Genomic DNA, 23,367 nt, shown 5'->3' on the forward strand with positions numbered 1-23,367 from the left:
CAGTGTGTCAGTTAATAGAGGTGCTATATAAGCAGCCATGTTATAATATCCCAGTAAACTGCTATGCTGATTATGCAGCAATCACAGTCGTGACAGAGGTCTCTGTCAGGCGACAAAGAACTGCCTCAACACCTAAACTGAAAAACATATAACACATGCCCTCCCAACCTCTTTCGCCACACAAGCTTTATCAAAGAGTTCAGGTAGGTTATAATTAAGGCAGCAATGAACTGACAGCTTTTTATAGAGAGGGTGGGATGATTAGATGTCTAGCCAATGTGAGGCTATGTCTATATAGGACCAATGAGGAGTGGTTCTATCATGAATGACAGCTCAGAGAAAGTAATCTATCCAATAGGATATAGTGACAATGTGTGTCCTATAGAGTGCAGTCACCGGCCCATGAGCAGGCAGGACAGGGTGTATGCAGTCCCCTCTGCCCTTGTGCCCAATGCTGTAAAAACTCAGTACACATGAAAAAAAGAAATTGACAGCAGGAAAAAAGGCAGATACAGCTGTCATTTCTGTAAGCGCCGGTATGCAGCGCATGTGCCCTAGTTGGAAATAGGGACTTTGAAAAAAAGACTCTGCCAGTGTAGTATTCAAGTATCCTAGGCAGGCAGTAAATGTAATTAAATACAGTAGTTGTATGCAGCTACGATCAAAACTCAGGGCCACCAGTCTATCATTTCAACAAGGATAATCTTCTATAAACCGCCCGGGATAGAAGAGTCTTCAATTTCTCCTTATTTTAAGGCCGTTTAACCTTTTTTTTTTACTTCTTCAAATATCCTGGAAAACACCTTTAAGATACTAACCTTAAAGGGGTTGCCCAGGGTTCGAAGAACGAGGCTGCTTTCTTCCAAAGACAGCACCATCCTTGTTTGTGGATAGAGTCTGGTATTGAAGCTCAGCTCCCATTCACTTCAATGGATCTGAGCTGCAATACCAAACACTATGGACAAGAGTGGTGCGATGGGTGAAAGAAAACCGGGGACAAGAAGCAATCAAATTCAACCCAATTGTCACCAAGCACCAACCATTGAGTCTTTTTTCTTACTAGCTACAATGCGTTTCCAACTCTATATCATCTGGAGAAAGTTATGGATAACCTCACAGACAAGGAACATCTGGCTAATCAGGCCATTGTGATAGAATATGGATATTGTTATCCAGGCAGCCGGCAAGAGATGAAGTACGGTTATCCAAGAGGGAAGATCATCCTGTAAATGATGAACTGGCTTTATCAATATTGCTTCTCCTCCTTCTGTTTTTTTTCCTTTTGTTCTCCCCGATACCTATACTGATCTGCCGGCTGCTTTTTGTTTTCCTCTTTTTCCTGCAACCTATATACATTACTGGTCAAAAATTTTACACCACCACAATTTTCTCCACTTTTATTGCCATTTATGCAGTTTAATGTCTCAATTATACTTTGAAATGAAAACATAGAACTAACAAGTTAAGATGAATAAAAATAAAGATAGTCGTCTACTTACAAACAGGTTCCATTCCAGGAAGATATTTGTAAGTACCATGTTTCCTTGAAACTAAGACCTACCCCAATAATAAGCCTTACCTTGATTTTTTGGGGGGAAAGGGTGGGAGGGGGGGGGGGCTTGAAATATAAGCCCTCGTCACACTACATGAAAAAAACTCCCAAAAAACACAATACTCACTTAGTAGGTGTCGTCCCTACCCCTCCCACTGGGCAGTGGCACTCTGACCAGGCTTCTGTATAGTCCTCAATGCCAATGTAATATCTCTTGTTGGTGACAGGGCTTGAATACCCCGCCTCCAGCAAGCGATTGCTCTGATTGGTTAATCCAGCTCTGGCTCTTATTGGCTGAGGCTGTCAGGGTTTCCTCCAGTTTCCAAGTGTCTTTTGATGGTATAGAAAACTGTACTGCCTGCAACCTTGGCCAATTCTCTGTAGGACAGACCTACACTTCTAAGGGTTATAATTGTCTGTCTGTCTTCTTTGGTTAATTGCCTGTTTCTTGCCATTATGATAACAATGCACGTGTCTTGAATTGGCAAAACTGTCCATACCACAGTGTTGTAATGCAGTCTGTTTCAACACTGGTTATATAAAATCAAAGGGTTTGAAAATCATCTACAAAAGTTAAGACACCTGTAGGAATAGTTTGCATCCAATTTCAAACCATAATTTGCTTTCTGTGCTGTCTTTGATTTGTTTCCGGAAAAAAGTCCTTTAATTCATAAATTCCGACTATCGTTGCATTTCAGGTTAAAATATCAAAATATTTTGATGTCTAACTTATTTTTGACCCTTTGAACCATTTTATGTTATTTGGACCTGAACTGTGCTAATGTCATAAATAACTGGAAGATTGAGATGTTCTAAAACTTTGACTGATAATGTTCTGCCACTCATTCATCTACTGAATTATATGCAAACTCATTAGAGCAATCTGAGCCTGTTCTGCCATTAATCTTCCTTCTGTTTTTTTTCTACCGTACAGTTTCATAAGGTCTGGTTTTCATATTGTTCTGGTTTTATCTCTTCTAATTCCTATATGTTTTTATATATTTTTATGTATTAATTGAGTAATCTGATTTGGAATAACTGTGTTGCATTGTGCCTGAGTCCGATCAGCTGACAGGGTGATGTCACACGCTACGGAATACCTGCAGCTTTTAAATTCTGCCTGTTGCCTGTAAGTGACCGGATGAAGATGTCAATCCGACACCAAGATGAGTTGTACCTAATAAATGCGGAGTACTGAATGATTTCCATCCACCAGCAGTGCCACGGATCCTCCTCCTCCTCTGTGGTAGACCTGATCTCCTGAATACTAGTGTGATGCCTTAGGATATGTTTACACAGAATGTTTTTGGTGCGGACTCCACCTCCCTCTGTGACCAATCTGTGTCCTATCGCTTCTAATAGCAATCGGCGTGGATTATTGCTGTAGATGGATTTGAAATTGGTGTTTTTGATGGCTTTTTTCTCAAATATGAGGTGACAGATGTTACTATAAGGTCTATAACAATATAAATTAGTAAGTCTACATACGCAGCGGTTTGGGCGTGTTCTTTTGGCTATAAACCCCTACTGTAGGTGATGTTTAGTGAATCCTTAAAGCTGTGAAGAAGGGATAGTTCAGCAGCACAGACGAGCAGATAAGGCTTAGTGTTGTAGCAGAGTCGGATGCTAGCAACGGTGCAGCAGAGCCGGATCCTAGCAACGGTGCAGCAGAGCCGACTATGGCTTAACCCCTTAATGACGCGGGCATTTTTCTTTTTCCATTTTCGTTTTTTCCTCCCCCCTTTAAAAAAATCATAACTCCTTTACTTATCCATCCACGTCGCTGTATGAGGGCTTGTTTTTTGCGGGACGAGATGTATTTTTCAATGGTGCTATTTAAAGTACCATATAATGTACTGAAAAACTTTAAAAAAATTCTAAGTGGAGTAAAATGACAAAAAAACGACATTTTGCCATCTTTTAGTGCGTCTTGCTTCTACGGCGCACAAATGGCAACAAAAAGGACATGATAACTATATTTTATGGGTCGGTACGATTACTACGATGCCAAACTTGTATAGGTTTTTTTTTACTATACTCCTCTTTTTTTTTTTTAAAGACATAACATTTTTTTCAATTATTTTCTGCGGTCATTTTGTGCGCGCAATAACTTTTTTATTTTTCCGTCGACGTAGTTGAGCAAGGTTTCATTTTTTGCGGGATGTCCTGTAGTTTCTGATAGTACCATTTTGGAATACATACGACATTTTGATCGCTTTTTATTGTGTTTTTTTCTGGGAGACAGGGTAACTAAAAAAATGCATTTCTGGCGTTCTTCATTTTTTTTTCGGAGGACGTTCACCGTGCGGGAAAAATTATGTGGTACTTTGATAGTTCGGACTTTTACGGACGCGGTGATACCAAATACATATTTTTAATTTATTATTTAGATTTTTTAATAATAGATATGGCAAAAGGGGGGTGATTTAAACTTTTACAACTTTTTTTTTTTTTCAATAAAAAAAACTTTATTGATTCTTTTTTTTACTTTACTTTGAAGTCCCCCTGGGGGACTTTAAGATGCGATGCTTTGATTGCTCCTGCAGTATGACGTAATGCTATAGCATTACGTCATACTGCTTTTTGACAGGCAGCCTATGAAGCCACCCCACGGGGACGGCTTGATAGGCAGTCTGCTAAGGCAGCCCTGGGGCCTTTCATTAGGCCCCCGGCTGCCATGACACATGCACGGCTCTCCCGATCTCACCGCGGGGGGCCGTGCGGGACCCCCGAACATCGTTCGGGGGATTTAAATGCCGCTGTCAGAATTGACAGCGGCATTTCAATGGTTAATAGCCGCGATCGGCCGCGCGGCCGCTCGCGGCTATTGCCCGCGGATGTCAGCTGTTATAAACAGCTGATGCCCGCGCTGTATGAAGAGAGGTTGCCACGCAACCTCTCTTCATACATACCCCGACGCTCCATGACGTACCAGGTACGTAATGGGTCGTTAAGGGGTCAATGTGAAATTTCAATTATCTGTGTGTAGGACGCACAGGCTTTCTGCCCTTAATGAAGTTATTATATTACAAATATATCTCCATTCCTGGCAGGTTATATCAGACTAATGACTGTAATAACTTTATTATAGCTAATAAAATTAAATAATGCCCTATAATTTACACATTTCATACTTCACTACAGGCGAGTAGTTATAGTGCCCTGATGACTGGGGGTCTACAGTCTAATATATCTACTTCCACTTAAAGGCTTACAGAATGAACCAGCTGGGAGGACGGGGCCCGGACTGCAGGATCTGTCATCCCCAATAATCCCACAGACCACAGAATAACATATCTGCAGCCGCTGACTGAGGAGAATCTGTGACTCCTCTCTGCTGTATTTAGTGGTTACTACTCACCTGGGCGGTTACCTGTAGGAGTCTCCTCTTTACACCGCTGATCGCCCCTCACATTTGTCTCTGTAGCATTAATATCGGTCAGATCTTCATCCGGATACAAAAGCTGTGAGACAAATATTGTAAAAGTCAGCAGACGGTTGGAGAAATCATGTGGAAGGTTTTACATGACCAGAAAAGATCATTAATCATCAGGAGGACCTAAAATGACCTGACACGAGTAGTTATCTGAGCCACATAGCTGCAGGTCTAGAAGGTCTGTGCATATACGAGTTGTGTTCAAAAAGTATCCAACCTCTATTTTCTAAAAAATATTGTATTCAGATACAGCAACTTTACACTAATCTCCTTCTAAGTAGTCTCCTTGGGCAGTCACACACTTCTCCCAACACCTCTTTTAAATGGCGCATACCTGGTCCATCTCATTCTGCATGAGGTCTTCTCTAGACTGAAATCTGGTTCCTTTCAAGGGCATTTTCACCTTGGGTAAAAACCAGAAGTCACATGGAGCCATGTCGGGAGAGGATGGAGCCTGACTCTCCACTGATGTGCGCCCATCTTTGAAGCGGTTTTACCACTCCTTTATCTGTGTGATGCCCATTGCTTCATCCTCAAAGGCCTTTTGAATCTTGCAGATGGTTTCCACTAGGGAATTGCCAAGCTTCACACAAAATTTAATGCAGTAATGTTAAGTTTCTCTGTCATTTTGTCAAAAAAGAAAAAAAGTCAGACACTTCCTCACTCATTGGCTGTCTGCCGGCGACCGGCAGCTTCTGTAGGCAGGAAGAAAAGCCAAGCGTGCGTATTAGGGTCACCTAAGTACATGCACCAAACCGCGCATCTCTAACTTTATTGGTTTATGCACAAAAAATTATGGTTGAACTTTTTGAAGATAGCGGCTCAATGACTCCATCAGGAACCCTTATACACATGTATATCCGGCATGGCTAGACACACTGCACGTTCTCAGTGGAGAAGATCAGCGGCTACCAGACACATCCGCTGTTTGTCTTGGGGGACATAAAGGAGCAGATAGATATAAATCCATCCTGTTGGCTCCTTATTGCCACCAGCAGTCTCCACTGCCAGAAAACTGGGAGAAGATCCAGACAACATGTAATAATAATAATCTTTATTTGTAATGTCTCTGGTCAGCGGTAATCCTGCCATCTCCACCGGCCTCATCACACAAGGAGAAGACATCTAATAAGACTGAAGACAAGAGCTTCACAGCCTTCTACAGATCAGAGGGACATCTCCATCTACCTGGTGGTCCTGTGGAAGAAGAGGACGGGAACATCTCTCTGGCGGGATTCTCTTACTGGATGGAACTGGAGGAAACACAGACAGACACTGAACTCATTCTTTACATACAGATAATAAAGTCCCCGTGTATTTAGTCCTGTCTATTACCTGGTGATGGGAGCGGCTGGCGGGTCTCCATCATGGCCTCCTTGTACAGATCCTTATGTCCTAAATACTCCCACTCCTTCATGGAGAAATAGACAGCGACATCCTGACACCTTATAGGAACCTGACAACACAATATATAGTCATCACCCAGAAGCCTCCAGTGCTGTTACTGTATAATGTCCCAGCATTCCCTGCAGCGTCACCTCTCCAGTCAGCAGCTCAATCATCTTGTTGGTGAGTTCTAGAATCTTCTGTACATTGATGTCCTCATGTATTAGGGGGTGAGGTGGGGGCCCCGTGATTGGGCTCAGGTGTCTTCCCCATCCATCACAAACAGAAGGCTGACAGCCATCACTAGAGGTCTTCTTCACTACTGTGTAATCCTGTATATGGGGAGACAGTAATAAATATGACTACAGACATTCTCATCTCAGTGACATCATCTGTTATTACCATAGATGAGAACGATGTATTGTGACATCATCAGAATCTCTCACCTCTCCAGTAAGCTGGAAGTGTATCTCTAGGGTGAGATGTAATAAACTTTCTGCCATCTTGTTTCTGTCTTTTTCCATCCTTGATCCTATATTGTGGGCACCTGAATAGGAAGATGGACTAATGTTAAAACACCCAATTCAACATGAAGATACACAATTTCTAGAGCTAATGAAAGGAAACAGTTGGGGGGATAATAAAGTGTAGATTTTCTCTTCTTTTCTTGTATGTGACTATCTTGTCAGGTCGGCTCCTCCATGTTTGATGAAGTCAGGTCTTTATATGACCACTACATCCAAATCGCTCCCTACAATAGTGTTTGTATATACGACACGTGATCACTATAGACCATCAAGGCCAATGCAGTTCCATGAGATACACACTGCCATTACAGATTTGACCAAGCTTCTGATTGCAATGAGTATATCTGGAGACTGGATGCAACCAGAGGAGATTCGGCTCTGAATTGGGGCAGATATAATGGAGGTTTGGTTATTTTAACAAATTCAGACAACATATATTTTACGGCTGGGGAATCCAATCACATCAGTGCTGTATATAGCAATCCATTCCGGATGCGGTGCACTCCCAATCCCCGGGGCTGACATGTACGTTACCACAGGAGAGGGTCAAGCACCCGGCTTCCATCCAGAGAAATGCAGAATCTGCCAACAGCACAGACGTCATGGAAAAGTGGAATCCTCCCGGTTTATTCACTACTTGTGAACATGCACAACGTTTCAGCTCATATGAGGTTTTGTCAAGCAGATTGTGATGTTATGTTGTATATTATCATCAATCAACCAATCACAAGTTAATATACACAAGTTAATATACATGTCATTACATATAGTATACAAATCCGTAAAACATATGCACAGTCATCAGCTAATAAGGAAACATTATAAAGTGTCCGGTACATAAATGCATATTACAGCATTCACTTCAACTGGCTGCAGATGATGCACAGAAGTATATACGAATTCAGCTCAGGTGCGCAGTATACAGATTATCCAGGTAATAAAGTTATAATTTACAGTATCCCACCCGAGCAAGGAGACACACCACCCCAACGGGCAACACCAAAGTGAGGAAACATGCCGCCCCACCGAGTGAGAAGATACGATACCCCAACAGGCAAGGAGATACACCACCCCACCAAATAAGGGAGAAAATTTGCCCCCACATCAAAACAAACCCACTGAGCAAGAAGTGTCACTTCATAACATGGACACCACTCTGAATGCATGTTGTTAAATCCACACATTAAAAAGGGCTAAATCCGCTTGCAGATTTGCCTTCTATGGCAAAAAAAAAACAAAAAACTGTAGCTCAGAAAATTCTGACCCAAAATATATGTGGAAAATGCTAATTTGGATTCCGATGTCTGAACATACCGTCAGGTTACATAGTAACATACTGTGCTGTTTTCCCACCCCGATAATAAGCTCTACACTGATATTCGGGAAGGAGGGGGGCGGGGGGCTTGAAATATAAGCCCTACCCCGAAAATAATCCCTAGCTACACTACATGAAAAAGAAGAAGAAAAAGAAGAAAAAAAAAACAATACTCACCTAGCATGTACAGTCCGGGTCTCTCCCGCTAGGCTGCGGCACTCCGGCAGGCTTCTGTGCAGTCCTCAATCTCTTTTTGGTGACGGGGCTTGAATTCCCTGCCCCAGGCAAGAGATTGCTATGATTGATTCCTTAAGGGCCTGCTCTGATTGGTTCAAGAGTGCTGCCTCAGCCAATCACAGCCATTGATTGAATGACATCATTGAATGGCTGTGATTGGTTTTTCAAGCACCGACTTTGATTGGCTGAGGTGTCATTCCTGAAACAATCAGATCAATTGTAGTGGCCCAGCGGGTCCTACAGAATATTCACACCAACACTTGTCCTGTCTCACCTGTCTATGTGCTGACAATGGGCATAGAAAATGCCGTCTGTAGGAGAGACCCTGTTTCTCTCCACTAAGCCTAGAGCTTAGCTCTGATGTCAGATAGTATCCTATTGGCTGATAGTCAGCTTCAATCTCACTGGTGCAGAGTCCAAGGGCGGGAAAGCCAGAACACAAGTTCCTATGCTAGAGTGAGAGAAGTTCAGAAAGTTCGGGAAAGAAATAGAGGAGATAAAAGGGAGGGACGGTGGACAGTTAGGCAGACTCAACCAGGTGTGAGAAAGGAGAGGTTGCAGTCAGTCATGTCAGAGAGGAGGAGGTACATGTACAGAAGCAAGTCAGCAGTTCAATACGATTTCTCCCAAGGTCAAGCGTGGTGTGAACCAGTTCCCTTGGCATCCTACAGCAAAGTGAAGGAGACCCTTTCTGAGGTCGGCCTTCTACTAACAGTGAGTCATAGCTACCCGGTGAACTCAAAGCCAGGATTAGCATACAGCCACATTGCCCTCTGCCTCATCTATACTCCACTAAACTCAAATCAATCCTTCAGCTAGATCAACTAGTGGGGAGATGGTCTGTCAAGTCAGTTCAGTTAAAGGGGTTGTCCCGCGAAAGCAAGTGGGTCTATACACTTCTGTATGGCCATATTAATGCACTTTGTAATGTACATTGTGCATTAATTATGAGCCATACAGAAGTTATAAGAAGTTATTCACTTACCTGTTCCGTTGCTAGCGTCCTCGTCTCCATGGTGCCGTCTAATTGTCAGCGTCTAATCTCCAGATTAGACGCGCTTGCGCAGTCCGGTCTTCTTCTTTTCTCAATGGGGCCGCTCGTGCCGGAGAGCGACTCCGTGTAGCTCCGCCCCGTCACGTGCCGATTCCAGCCAATCAGGAGGCTGGAATCGGCAATGGACCGCACAGAAGCCCTGCGGTCCACCGAGGGAGAAGATCCCGGCGGCCATCTTCAGCAGGTAAGTAAGAAGTCACCGGAGCGCGGGGATTCAGGTAAGCACTATCCTGTTTTTTGTGTAAACCCCTGCATCGAGTTTGTCTCGCGCCGAACGGGGGGGCTGTTGAAAAAAAAAAGAAAAACCGTTTCGGCGCGGGACAACCCCTTTAAGTAAAGTAAAGGAGAGAGAGAGAGAGAGCGTTGAAGTCAGGTCCTACTCAAGTTAAAGGTTACTGTATTTCTTATCAAGTTCAATTGCCTGCCTAGTACTTCATCTTTGTGTACCTGTTAAAAGTACTTTTGTGGAAAATTGTGAATTCAATTATACTGCAAAATACCAAAGTCAGTAAATCTGCATACTTCCAGATTACTAAAATACTACTGGACTCAACTCATTCATTTAATCGTCATTTCACCCCTGAGGTTCCAGTTGGAGTACTGGCGTCACCGTGACAAAACAGGCCTTCCTGCCACCCGTACTAAGGTAAATTTCTTGAGCCGCTGTAAGTAAACGTTGTGATTGGATTGAGTGCCAGGCAATCACAGCCGGTGCTCGATCATTCACAGCCATTCAGTGAATGACACCACTGAATGGCTGTGATTGGTTTATCGAGCACCGGCTGTGTGTTAATATCTTTACAGAGTTTTTTGTAATCTACAAATATTGATATTTTACTGCACAATCCAGTGACTCTACAGTTTAGTCTAGAATTTAACTCCTCGTAGAAGCTGATCAGATTGGTTTGACAGGAGTGATCTGGCATAAACCCATGCTGATACAGAGTTATACAGTCATTTTCCTTGAGGTGCTCCAGGATAGCACCTCTTAGAAACCCTTCAAACATTTTACAATGGTAGTAAGATATACCTGCCTGTAATTTCCAGGTTTTCTTTTTTCATCCCTTTTTGAATATCGCAGCACATTGGCTATGCACCAATGCAGTGGAACAGACCCCGTCGCTATAGAGTATAGATTATAGAATATAGATACAAGTCTGTTTATCACATAACTTAATTTCCTTAAAACCTGCGATTGCACGGCTATCTCTCTTCATACAGCACGGGTGCATGCTGTTTATTACAGCTGACACCTGGCTGTGCAGGCTAATCGTGGCTGTTAACCCTTTAAATGCTGCTTTCCATTCTGACAGCAGCATTTAAGTCCCCCAAACATACGTCCCATACGGCCCCCGCAATGAGATCGCAGGGAGCCGTGCAAGTGTCATGGTAGCCAGGGTCCTTTCCTGGCAGTATGCCTATCAAACCATCCTCGTGGGGTGGCTGACTAGACAGCCCGTCAGATCGCAGTACGATGTAAATATATGGCATTACAGCATACTGCAGGAGTGATCAAAGCATCGCAAGTTGTGGTACCCTGCAGGGAGGTGTGTGGCTAAAAAATAAACTAAAACTTTATTGTTTTTATTTTTACTAAGTATTGAAAAAAAAAGTAATAAAAGTTAAAAAATAAATAAAATAATCTAAGTAATAAAAAAAACTACATATTTGGTATCGCTGCATCCGTAAAAGTCTGATCTATCAATGTGATGCATTATTTGCCACGCATGTTGAACGTCACCCAAAAAAACCATAAAAAAATAAAGAACACCAGAAATGCTTTTTTTTGGTCACTCCGTCTAGAAGAAAAAAAATCCAATAAAAAGCAATCAATAAGTCGTATGTTTTCCAAAATGGTCCAAACACAAACTATAGGATGTACTGTACCAAATGAGGCCTTGTACAACTAAGTCGATGCAGAAGTAAAAAAGTTATTGCATGCATAAGATGGTGGCAGAAAATAAATTTAAAAAAAGTAAAGGTCTTTGAAAAAAATAAATAAAAGTAGAACAGAAAAAAACTGTATGTTTGATATCCTAGTAATCGTACCGACCCATAAAATAAAGTTATTATGTCATTCTTGTTGCAGTTTGTGAGCTGTAAAAACAGGACAGACTGAAAGATGCCAGAATGTCATTTTTTTTTCATTTTACTCCGCTTAAAATTTTTAAAAAGTTTTTCAGTACATTATACAGTACATTAAATCATACTATTGAAAAATACAACTTGTCCCGCAAAAAACAAGCCCTCATACAGCGACTTCGATGGATAAATAAAGGAGTTACGATTTTTTTAAAGGGAAAAGGAAAAACCAAAAATGGGGAAAAAAAGGGCCGCATCATTAAAGTGGTTTTGTCATTAAAAGAAAAATTATCTAAACATACCTATTCCTTCCCTGTCTGTCTCCTTATCACATCTTCTCCTGGTTGAGCTTCTCCAGTGCCCTAGGTCAGCTCACTGCAGGCTGGGCCAGCTTGTTATGAAGGCTGCTTATCACAAACTCCTTCCAGCTGGGTCAGTGAAGGTCACATCCCTGTGCTGTAGCTTCACTGCCTAGGAAGGAATTGTAATCTATTTCAGAGATAGCTCACATGAGCAATCTCTGAAGAAGATAGGCAGTCCTCCTGCTGGCCTTTCAGACTGCCAACCTAATGTATGTAACCTCACAGGAAGGAGAAGAATCGGGCAGCTGGAGATGAAGTGACCCCCTGGACTGCAGGAGACAGGAGAAGATAAGGGAGGTGAAGATCTGGTAAATAGACTGATAGGGGAGGAATAGATAAGTAGAGCATTTTTCTTTTTTTAGTGACAGAACCCCTCTAAGGGGTTAAGGACCTTCCACCTACTATTGGTGCCAATATGTACCATGACCGTGATGTGTCGAACTCGAGCACCAGGAAGACAACACACCGTTCGACGATCCCGGTCTTTGTAACAGATCTTCTGGTCTGTCCCCCTAATAAATAAGTCTCCCACTACCAGGACCTGTATAGGCTGCTGAATAGACAAAATTGCTACAAAATATGTTGACGCCATACAAATAACAAGTCCCTCTTGTCCTCTGTTTGGAATGGTTCACTCAGAGTAATTTGCATTATTAAAGGCTACATGCACAGTGGTTTTGGTGTTTTTTTTAGCATTTCTTACTAATGTTTTCCTATAGAACTTGAGGAACACCAGAAAAACAAAACGAAAAAAAACAAACAAACACGTTTTAACTGTTAAGGACTGAGCACAGTAAATTTACAGCATTTGATCCTGGGCTTTAATCTTGTCTGATAGCAAAAATACGGCACAGGATTAAAGCCTCCACACCTGCAATGTAGCAGGAGCAGGTCGGGTCCTTGGCTGTAACAAACAGTCATGGCCCTGGAGGAGAAGGCAGAAGCGTATTTTAATTGCTTCTGCCTTCTCTCTTGCAGGGGACATAGCACTCATTGAAGTGTTTCTTCAGCTATTTGCCCAGCGATCATGTGACCGCCGGGTGATCCATGCCACAGAAGAGCTGCAGGGTCCTAACTAACCCAGATCAGCTCTGTTAGTGTCTACTTTCACTACAAGGGGATGTTTTGCTCTGTAACCGGGAATCCTCTGGATGCGCAAATGTAGACTAGACAGTCCTAAAATGAAAACATTACAAATGAGAATGAATCCATTGAAAATCATTGGTTTCATTATCATACATTTTCACTCACTCTTGCATCGCAGGGAAGTCAGATCGCCAGTGGGCGTGAGCCTTAACTCTGCTGGATGATACATTTGGCTAATTTTTATACTGTTTAGTCCAACTTTAGGCTGGATTCACACAGGCGTCAGCATTTTTACCTTCATCCGCTGGCGACATAAAGACGGATGAACGGGCGCACAAATCAAAATGCTTGTGTGCCAGTTCAGACGGCCTGAGCCCAGCGCATATACGCTGAGGCAGCAATGCTATTTGGTGGGGGCAGAGAGATTAGCTCTGCTTCCCTCCCCATCTCTCGGCAGGGAGAGGAGGCAGTATGAGGCGGGAGCTAGTGTGCCAAGCTCTTGCCCTCTCTCCGCCCCTTGTCACATCCAGCAATGGGATGGGGCGGAGCTTAGCCCCCCTTCCCATTGCAAACAAACGGCGAGGATTGGAGAGGAGCAGGGAAGGGGGTGGGAGTTTAGCACTTATGCTGCTAAGCTCCCTCCCACCTCTCTTCTCCAGCAGCTGTCATAGGCTCCCATAGGAGTCAATGCAGCCATTGCCAATGTAAAAGCGCCCAGCCCAAATGCACTATCGTAGCTGGCTGGGAGCTTTTACACCACAGAAATATGGCCAAGTGTAAACCAATGCATCAGAGGGGCAGCGTATATCGGCCGACCGTGAAAACCTCGCCCATATACGCCTGCGTGAATCCAGCCTCATATGCTCTTTGGCTTAGTTCATGCTACATTTTTGGGACACATTGTCACATTTAGGCTTCCTTTTCACAAAACCTACCGTATATACCGGCGTATAAGGCGACGGGGCGTATAAGACGACCCCCCAACTGTCACCTTATACGCCGGTATACAGTGGAGAAAAAAAATAAATTCATTACTCACCTCCCACGGCGTTCTGTCGCGCTCCGGCAGGCTGTCGCTCGCTCCTCGTCCCCGCCGCAGCATAGCTTTCTGAATGCGGGGCTTGAAATCCCCGCTTCCAGAAAGCTAGTACACACGCCGGCAGCCATGACATCATTGAATGGCTGTGATTGGCTAAAGCGCACGTGGCTTCAGCCAATCACACTATTCAATGACATCATTGAATGGGTGTGATTGCTAACACGTGCGCCTTCAGCCAATCACAGCCATTCAATGCTGTCATGGCTGCCGGCGTGTGTACTAGCTTTCTGGAAGCGGGGATTTCAAGCCCCGCATTCAGAAAGCTATGCTGCGGCGGGGACGAGGAGCGAGCGACAGCCTGCCGGAGCGAGCGACATCCTGCCGGAGCGCGACAGAACGCCGTGGGAGGTGAGTAATAAATTTATTTTTTTTTACACTTTTTTTTTTTTTGTATTACCGGCGCATAAGACGACCCCCGACTGCAGAGCAGATTTTTCGGGGTTCAAAAGTCGTCTTATACGCCGGTATATACGGTATGTATTTTTTACAGAAACAGCAAAAAAAAATTAATAAAAGTGTCCAAAAGCCTCTAAAACACATCATAAATGTGGAGCAAAGCCGATCAGACAGTTTTGTGGAGATAAGATCTGGGCATCTCATGGATCCTGGTGCAAAAATTCAGTTTAGGCGCCTCTGTGCAACTTGACCAATGGACAGTATTGCCGAGCAGGGACACACTGGGTGAGCTTGGCAAAAAAGTGAGTGGTCCAAAACGTATCCCTCTTTTCTCCGTTGAAAACTTGAAAGTAAGACGTATGAGCATATACTGTAAGACCCCCTTCACACAAGCGCAAGCACGCTACGTTTGTTTTGGACACGACTGGAGTGGACAGGTGAAAGAACCTTTACAAATCAATGGGTTTTATTCTCTGTGTATTGTGTGCATAAATACACCTGTGTTAAGGGAACCTAATATGCAGTGTTGTATAGGTCATATACCTCTGGTGTAGTTAGTGCTATTCTCCACTAGATGGCGCCTGTCTACTGAGGAATGCAGCACAGCTACTGAACTAGGAGAGAAGAGGTGAAAAGCCGCTTCTATCAGTCACCTCACAGCCGGGACAGCTGATCTCACACAGGGAGTGAAGGGTTAATAATAACCTGCCATGATTGGGGGGGGGGGGGGGGGTACACAGGCTTTCTGCAGTGACAGAAAGAAGGCAGCATGATGTCATTTGTAGGTTGGTGAGTCTTCCACACAGGGACTCGCAGTCTATGGAAAGCAGCGTGTCACCTTGTATTAGATCCTCTCCAAGTCAGAGAAGATTAACCTGTGACATTCCACCAATTCCAGTTAGAAGTTATGGTGGGCAGCCAAAATGCCTGCTGCCATTTTCTAATTACACTATGAAGTGCTCTGTGATTGCAAAGCCACAAAACAAGTGTAATACTATGGTAGTCCTAAAAGTGTGAGAGGCTGAGTGTCCCCTCAGAGACGTCCTGTACAGTACGAGAGGCCGAGTGTCCCCTCAGAGACGTCCTGTAGAGTACAAGAGGCCGAGTGTCCCCTCAGGGACGTCCTGTAGAGTACGAGAGGCCGAGTGTCCCCTCAGAGACGGCCATTACAGTACGAGAGGCCGAGTGTCCCCTCAGAGACGGCCATTACACTACGAGAGGCCGAGTGTCCCCTCAGAGACGGCCATTACACTACGAGAGGCCGAGTGTCCCCTCAGAGACGGCCATTACACTACGAGAGGCCGAGTGTCCCATCAGAGACGGTCATTACAGTACGAGAGGCCGAGTGTCCCCTCAGAGACGTCCTGTACAGTACGAGAGGCCGAGTGTCCCCTCAGAGACGTCCTGTACAGTACGAGAGGCCGAGTGTCCCCTCAGAGACGTCCTGTACAGTACGAGAGGCCGAGTGTCCCCTCAGAGACGTCCTGTACAGTACGAGAGGCCGAGTGTCCCCTCAGAGACGTCCTGTACAGTACGAGAGGCCGAGTGTCCCCTCAGAGACGGCCATTACAGTACGAGAGGCCGAGTGTCCCCTCAGAGACGGCCATTACAGTACGAGAGGCCGAGTGTCCCCTCAGAGACGGCCATTACAGTACGAGAGGCCGAGTGTCCCCTCAGAGACGTCCTGTACAGTACGAGAGGCCGAGTGTCCCCTCAGAGACGTCCTGTACAGTACGAGAGGCCGAGTGTCCCCTCAGAGACGTCCTGTACAGTACGAGAGGCCGAGTGTCCCCTCAGAGACGTCCTGTACAGTACGAGAGGCCGAGTGTCCCCTCAGAGACGTCCTGTACAGTACGAGAGGCCGAGTGTCCCCTCAGAGACGGCCATTACAGTACGAGAGGCCGAGTGTCCCCTCAGAGACGGCCATTACAGTACGAGAGGCCGAGTGTCCCCTCAGAGACGGCCATTACAGTACGAGAGGCCGAGTGTCCCCTCAGAGACGTCCTGTACAGTACGAGAGGCCGAGTGTCCCCTCAGAGACGTCCTGTACAGTACGAGAGGCCGAGTGTCCCCTCAGAGACGTCCTGTACAGTACGAGAGGCCGAGTGTCCCCTCAGAGACGTCCTGTACAGTACGAGAGGCCGAGTGTCCCCTCAGAGACGTCCTGTACAGTACGAGAGGCCGAGTGTCCCCTCAGAGACGGCCATTACAGTACGAGAGGCCGAGTGTCCCCTCAGAGACGGCCATTACAGTACGAGAGGCCGAGTGTCCCCTCAGAGACGGCCATTACAGTACGAGAGGCCGAGTGTCCCCTCAGAGACGGCCATTACACTACGAGAGGCCGAGTGTCCCCTCAGAGACGGCCATTACACTACGAGAGGCCGAGTGTCCCCTCAGAGACGGCCATTACACTACGATAGGCCGAGTGTCCCCTCAGAGACGGCCATTATACTACGAGAGGCCGAGTGTCCCCTCAGAGACAGCCATTACACTACGAGAGGCCGAGTGTCCCCTCAGAGACGGCCATTACACTACGAGAGGCCGAGTGTCCCCTCAGAGACGGCCATTACACTACGAGAGGCCGAGTGTCCCCTCAGAGACGGCCATTACAGTACGAGAGGCCGAGTGTCCCCTCAGAGACGTCCTGTACAGTACGAGAGGCCGAGTGTCCCCTCAGAGACGGCCATTACAGTACGAGAGGCCGAGTGTCCCCTCAGAGACGGCCATTACAGTACGAGAGGCCGAGTGTCCCCTCAGAGACGGCCATTACAGTACGAGAGGCCGAGTGTCCCCTCAGAGACGGCCATTACACTACGAGAGGCCGAGTGTCCCCTCAGAGACGGCCATTACACTACGAGAGGCCGAGTGTCCCCTCAGAGACGGCCATTACACTACGATAGGCCGAGTGTCCCCTCAGAGACGGCCATTATACTACGAGAGGCCGAGTGTCCCCTCAGAGACAGCCATTACACTACGAGAGGCCGAGTGTCCCCTCAGAGACAGCCATTACACTACGAGAGGCCGAGTGTCCCCTCAGAGACGGCCATTACACTACGAGAGGCCGGGTGTCCCCTCAGAGACGTCCTGTACAGTACGAGAGGTTGAGTGTCCCCTCAGAGACGTCCTGTATTAGAGACCAAGGGTCCACTCAGAGATGTCCTTACTGTATTAGAGGTTGAGTGTCCCCTCAGTGATGTCCTGTACTGTATTAGAGTCCGAGTGTCCCCTCAGAGACGTCCTGTACAAGAGGCCAGGTGTCCCCTCAAAGCCGTCCTGTACTGTATTAGAGGACAAGTGACCCCTCAATGATGTCCTGTACAGTGTGAGAGGCCGAGTGTCCCCTCAGAGCCGTCCTGTACTGTATTAGATGCCATGTGTCCCATCAGTGATGTCCTGTACGGGGTGAGAGGCTGTGTCCCCTCAGTGATGTCCTGTACAGTGTGAGAGGCTAAGTATCCCCTCAGTGATGTCCTGTATTGTGTGAGAGGCCGAGTGTCCCCTCAGACACGTTCTGTACTGTATTAGAGGCCAAGTGTCCCCTCAGTGACGTCCTGTACTGCATAAGAGGCCAAGTGTCCTCCCAGAGATGTCCTGTACGGGAGGCCGGGTGTCCTCTCAGAGCCATCCTGTACTGTATTAGAGGCCAAGTGTCCCCTCAGTGACATCCTGTACTGCATAAGAGGCCGAGTGTCCCCTTAGAGACGTCCTATTCGGTGTGAGAGGCTGACATCACTGCAAACAGGCCTTTACCGCTACTACGGTAATTTGGACAGGTCCAAAAGGTATAATAATTTGCACTATACAACGTGAATGTTATGCTAAAGAAATGGACTACCTTAGCAAAGGCCAGTATCAAGGATAGCGCTTTGTAGAAGCTTGATCCCATTATTGACCAAAATGGGTCGCTAAGAATAGGGGGTTGCCTTCAAGCAGCTAAGGTGGATTTTATGGAGAGACATCCTATGGTAATTCCCGGGCATCATCACATCACGATTTTGCTTGCGCTGCATCACCATGTTTAAGTGAAACATCAGGGCTGATTGTTTACCGAAGGGAATCTGCAAGCTGCGGGCCTATGGATAGTTGGAACAAAGAGGTGTGTGAGCAAGCTAATTTTCAGCTGCGTTACTTGTCGCAAACTTTGTGGCATGTTCCAGAACCAGAAGATGGCCAGCTTCCCAACTGAGAGACTCAGTACGGATCCTCCTTTCACTAACGTCGGTCTAGATGTATTTGGTCCTTGGTCAGTGGCTACACGGCACACTAGAGGCATTGACGCCAGCGCGAAACGCTGGGCGGTCATATTCACTTGTATGTCCAGCAGGTCTGTCCACATAGCAGTGGTGGAATCCATGGACACGTCAAGCTTCATAAATGCATTCCGAGGGGTGTGGCCAGCGCATGGCGGGATAGGTCACAGTTTGAGAGCTCCCGCAACACCTACCCTGTGAAAAGCCCTGAGGCACCGACAAACTTCCTCAGAGAGGTCCCCAGCAGGAGAGATGGGTCGGCAGAGGACTGGTGGACCAGATGCAGCAGCAGAGGAGGGAGATAGTGGAGTGTTGGAGCGCTTTCTCGGCACCCCACGCTCTGCAGGAGAACAAGCCAAGATCGCGCCGGACCCTCCAGGAGGCCAAGTGCAGGAGACCCACATGGAGGGACCAGGAGACCAGCTTCTCCCTGCTGACACAGCCAGCGTGGAGAGAGAGCGGGGATCTCCCTCACAAGGGCAAGCAGATAACGGCTGCTCCAGGGACTCAGAGGGTGCTACAGTGAGTAATAAATACAGCCAGCAGCCTCTCTGCACTTCAGGGCACTCACTCCCCTTCCCCCATAAGAAGCAGTGCCAAGCATCTGACACAGCCGGCATGGAGGGAGATAGGGAATCTCTCTCACAGCGCAGGCATATAACAGCAATCCAGGGACTTTGACGGCACCCAGTGCTGGGCTACAGTGAATTACACAGGCAGCAGCCTCTCTACACTTCAGGGACACTCACCCCCCCTTCCCCATAAGAAGCAGTGCCTAGCATCTCAGAGGGGTAGTAGTCCCCCTGGCCAGTCACACAGCCTTCACCCTCTGCTTCATCTATGGCTGCATACACCACAGAACAGGATTCAGCAGCAGTGACCCCAACCAAGAGAGGAGAAGAAGCTTGGAAGGCACGCATAATGGCCATTCCTACTAAGGATGAGCTGAGTGCTTTATTTACTAAATTTGAGGCTTCTAATAAACAAGCTCTGCAAGCAATCCGCAGCGAGGTGCACCAGATCGGTCACAGGTAACACCAGGTGGAGGAGGCTCAGGAGGAGACCACGACCATTTTAGAGTCACAGAAACAAGCTATACAGGCGCAGGCGGACCAGATTGCGAGCCTCACTATGCACCTAGAGGACCTGGAAAATAGACACAGGAGAAATAATTTACATATCAGAGGTCTCACTGAGGAGATAGGAGGGAACCAGCTGGAAGCTTGGGCACAAGACCTCTTTCAGCGCCTGTTGGGCCGACCGCCTGAGCGGCGTATTGAAATTGACAGAATTCACAGGGCGTTGGGTCCCAAGACCACCGATATCAACTGTCCCAGGGACATAATATGCAGAATGCATTTTTACAGTGTGGCGGGTCTGGAACGCAGACCGAAATGCGAATGTTGCCTGTGTCCAAATTAAAAGGAAATATTATATAGAGTACTCATAGTTGAGAACCATAATAAGCCACTACACAGACCGTCTAGTGATATCAGTACGAGTTCTGTTTATTGTTGTACATTGCTAGTTTATATGCAAGTTGTAAAGAAGGCGTCTCCAAATGTTACCTGATACTTTCAATCTACTTTTGGTGGCCAAACCCTCATTCCAACAGATTACAACATGACTGTAAATCAAAAAGCTTTCTAAACAAAAGGTATCAACAAAGCTGTTTGAAGTAGACATAAAAACAGTTACATGTGATAATAAAGGTCGACTCCTGGCTGTCTAAGTACCTTGTCTCTTGACTACTGGCTGAGTACTTTTGTTAATTACATTTCTTGTTTGACAAGAAATGTAATCTTCAAAGTCCATCAACAATTTGCACATCAAAAGAGAGGGCATTGTTTTTAGTTTACACATAAACAAAACTGGTTCAGCCACCTACTTGGGGTCAGTACATTGTTAGTAAGTTGGGATTCAGTAAGATAGCTGAATAAAATCTAATTAATCATACATTTAGTATTCTAAAATCAATATTCAAATAAATGCTTGAATATACCTTTTTACATATGATTCTATATCCAAATTCTACTAGCAACTTCCGGAATGTTTTACATATAATACATAACATTATATAACCAAATAACTAATGTCACATTTATTATACTGTTTCCTTATCTTTCTTATGTTAGGTTATTAAAAATATTGATTGACCCCTATCATTCCCCCATTTGGACATCAGAGCCACCATTATCTCCTGGTTCTGTCACCCTTAGGTGCCTGGTCCCCAGGTAGGAATGGTGCACTCTATGTCCATCTAGGATATGAAGACATAATATCAAATATTGCAAGTCAATCAAGTTTACAATACAGTAATCTTAGATTTATCAACATCAATATCATTGTGTACTTTTGAGTATATGTCTCGAAGAGTCTCTACAGGAGTGGGGACAGATAATAGACAAGTCCGCAAAATGTCCTCTCCACTCCTGAGGTTGGACATACAAGTGTGGGAAATATTTGCCCATCCAGTCCATCGCTTCTCCATGTGGATCGTTCGTAGTGGTGTTTCCCAATAAGAAGACAGTCCAATAAGACAAAATGCAAAAGTCAAAATGTCCAGTACCTCCCCCACCCAAACAACGCCGGGATCCCACCCATCACTTTTCCTCTGGCTCGGGAACTTTCTTGCAGTGGGAGGCATGTATCCACTTTTTACAGAAGTAGGTGTTGACAACAGAACTTGGTATGGTCGTCAAACCTTGGGTCCAAGGCCTTTATTACGTGTCTTTTTGCAACCACCCAGTCTCCAGGCTGCAAGAAATGAGTCCCCTCTAGATTGTCAGGGTCTGGAATTGGGGAAAACACTAGATCGGGTGTTATTTTCAGTTTACGACATAGTTCTTGTACATATTCAATAACCTTATCACACCCCTGCTGTAGGGCCTGTGGATGATACAGGCCTAATCTTGGCATAGAGCCAAACAACACTTCTTTTAACTTAAGCATGTCATTTCAGTTCTTTCAACTTTGTTAAACTCTGCGTGTGGTATGGAGTGTGAAACGCTTGTTCTACTCCCAGGGCTGACATCACCTCTCGCATCACTTCACCTGTAAATTGTGTACCTCTGTCACTCTCAATTGTCTCTGGTACCCCAAATCTACATACAAGTTCTGACACAAGTTTAGTCACTGTACATTGTATGGTAGCTTTGAGCAGGTCCACGCACACAAGGACGTACTCATACCTGCCTGATTTGGGAAGCCGGATGTAATCGATTTGTAATCTCTGAATAGGATACAGTGGTCTGGGTTTGCACTTCACATGCCTTCACATATGCCTTTGCCAACCTGTCGAACCCTGGAGCATACTATACCTTGTCCACAACAGAAACCATGGCATTCCGAGAGGCATGCACTTTCCCGTGAGCTAGGACGGCGAGGTGGGGGTAGGCAGCCATTGGTACATCATCTACGTCCCGTAGGACGCCAAATCCCAAATCAACAAGAGTGGTGGGACCAAGATCCAACTTACAGCACAAGGGGTCTTGCGTACTGTCCAGGAGGGCTGCAGCCTTGGCTGCCCTATCCCCTTGCTCTCTGGTGACTGCCCCTGTGTGTGTGCTTTAACCTTTATTATGGCCACCTGTCCTGGCAACATGATAGCTTAATGGGCTTGCCTTGTGCCGTGAGAAAGCTCCTGGACCGCCAGATGGGTCCATAATCGTGTGCAGTACCAAAGGCGTACCTGGAATCAGTGTAGATGTTAGTAGTGCTATCTTTTTCAATCGTACAGGCCTCAGTTCCTGCGCTGACATGTATGGCGGCAGTGGCTTTTGTACAAGCATCTCATTCAGTGTGACTACTTCAAAACCTGTTACAAACCTTCCTTTGTCATTCAGGTATCTAGATCCATCCACAAACATTTCAAGGTGGGGGTTTAGGAGGGGTTTGTCAGTGACATGTGTGAACCCAGCTGTCTCCTGCTCCATGAGCGCTGCACAATCATGCTGGTGTTCTGCGTCAAAGGCCTCCTCTTCATCATCAGTCAGAGAATTTGCAAAAAGCAAAGCTGGTCCTCTGTACTTACTCCCCCATTTGAATCAGTGTCACCTAATGGTAATAAGGTGGCCGGATTCAAAGTGGTGCAACGTTGAAATGAGACATTGGATGAAGAGTGTAATGCAAGTTCCATTTTGATCTGTCTAGGAAGGGACAGATGTCTACGGCTTACCTGTGTCAGGATACCATGTATGTCATGTGGGGTGTAGATCACCATGGTGTGATCTAGGACAACGTCAGAACTTTTGTCCATTAGTGCCTGAACTGCTAGAACCGCTCGGACGCAGGATGGAGACCCTCTAGCCACCGCGTCAAGATTGGCACTGTAGTATGCTACAGGTCGCTTTTTGTCACCATGCATTTGTGTCAGTACAGCGGTGGCGTGTCCCTCCATCTCAGTGACGTACATTTGGAAAGGGTTGTCAGTCTGGCAGCCGCAGTGCACCCGGTTACCTGTACTTTCAGCTGATAGAAGGCTGACTCGGCCTGCGGGGTCAGGGCAAATGGCTGTGAACCCAAACAGTCGTACAGAGGCTGCATGGTCATGGAGGCAGAGCGTCCATTGCCAATAGTATGAAAC

The 23,367-nt window shown here is 45.9% G+C and overlaps 1 protein-coding gene across 1 annotated transcript in view; it reads right to left on the reverse strand.

Moving 5' to 3' along the window:
- The window catches only part of LOC136629101 (zinc finger protein 585A-like), a 72,989-nt gene that overhangs the window by 7,257 nt on the left and 42,365 nt on the right, over window positions 1–23,367 (reverse strand). Inside the window, exons 3-7 of the mRNA XM_066605235.1 lie at window positions 6,821–6,921; window positions 6,527–6,706; window positions 6,324–6,444; window positions 6,177–6,241; window positions 4,914–5,016 (exon numbers count right to left, since the gene is read on the reverse strand). Coding sequence (XP_066461332.1) covers window positions 4,914–5,016; window positions 6,177–6,241; window positions 6,324–6,444; window positions 6,527–6,706; window positions 6,821–6,898 — 547 coding nt within the window. The 5' untranslated portion in view covers window positions 6,899–6,921. The remainder of the gene's footprint in view (window positions 1–4,913; window positions 5,017–6,176; window positions 6,242–6,323; window positions 6,445–6,526; window positions 6,707–6,820; window positions 6,922–23,367) is intronic.

This window comes from Eleutherodactylus coqui, chromosome 5 (assembly GCF_035609145.1).
Source record: "Eleutherodactylus coqui strain aEleCoq1 chromosome 5, aEleCoq1.hap1, whole genome shotgun sequence".
In the NCBI taxonomy this organism is placed as follows: Eukaryota; Metazoa; Chordata; class Amphibia; order Anura; family Eleutherodactylidae; genus Eleutherodactylus; species Eleutherodactylus coqui.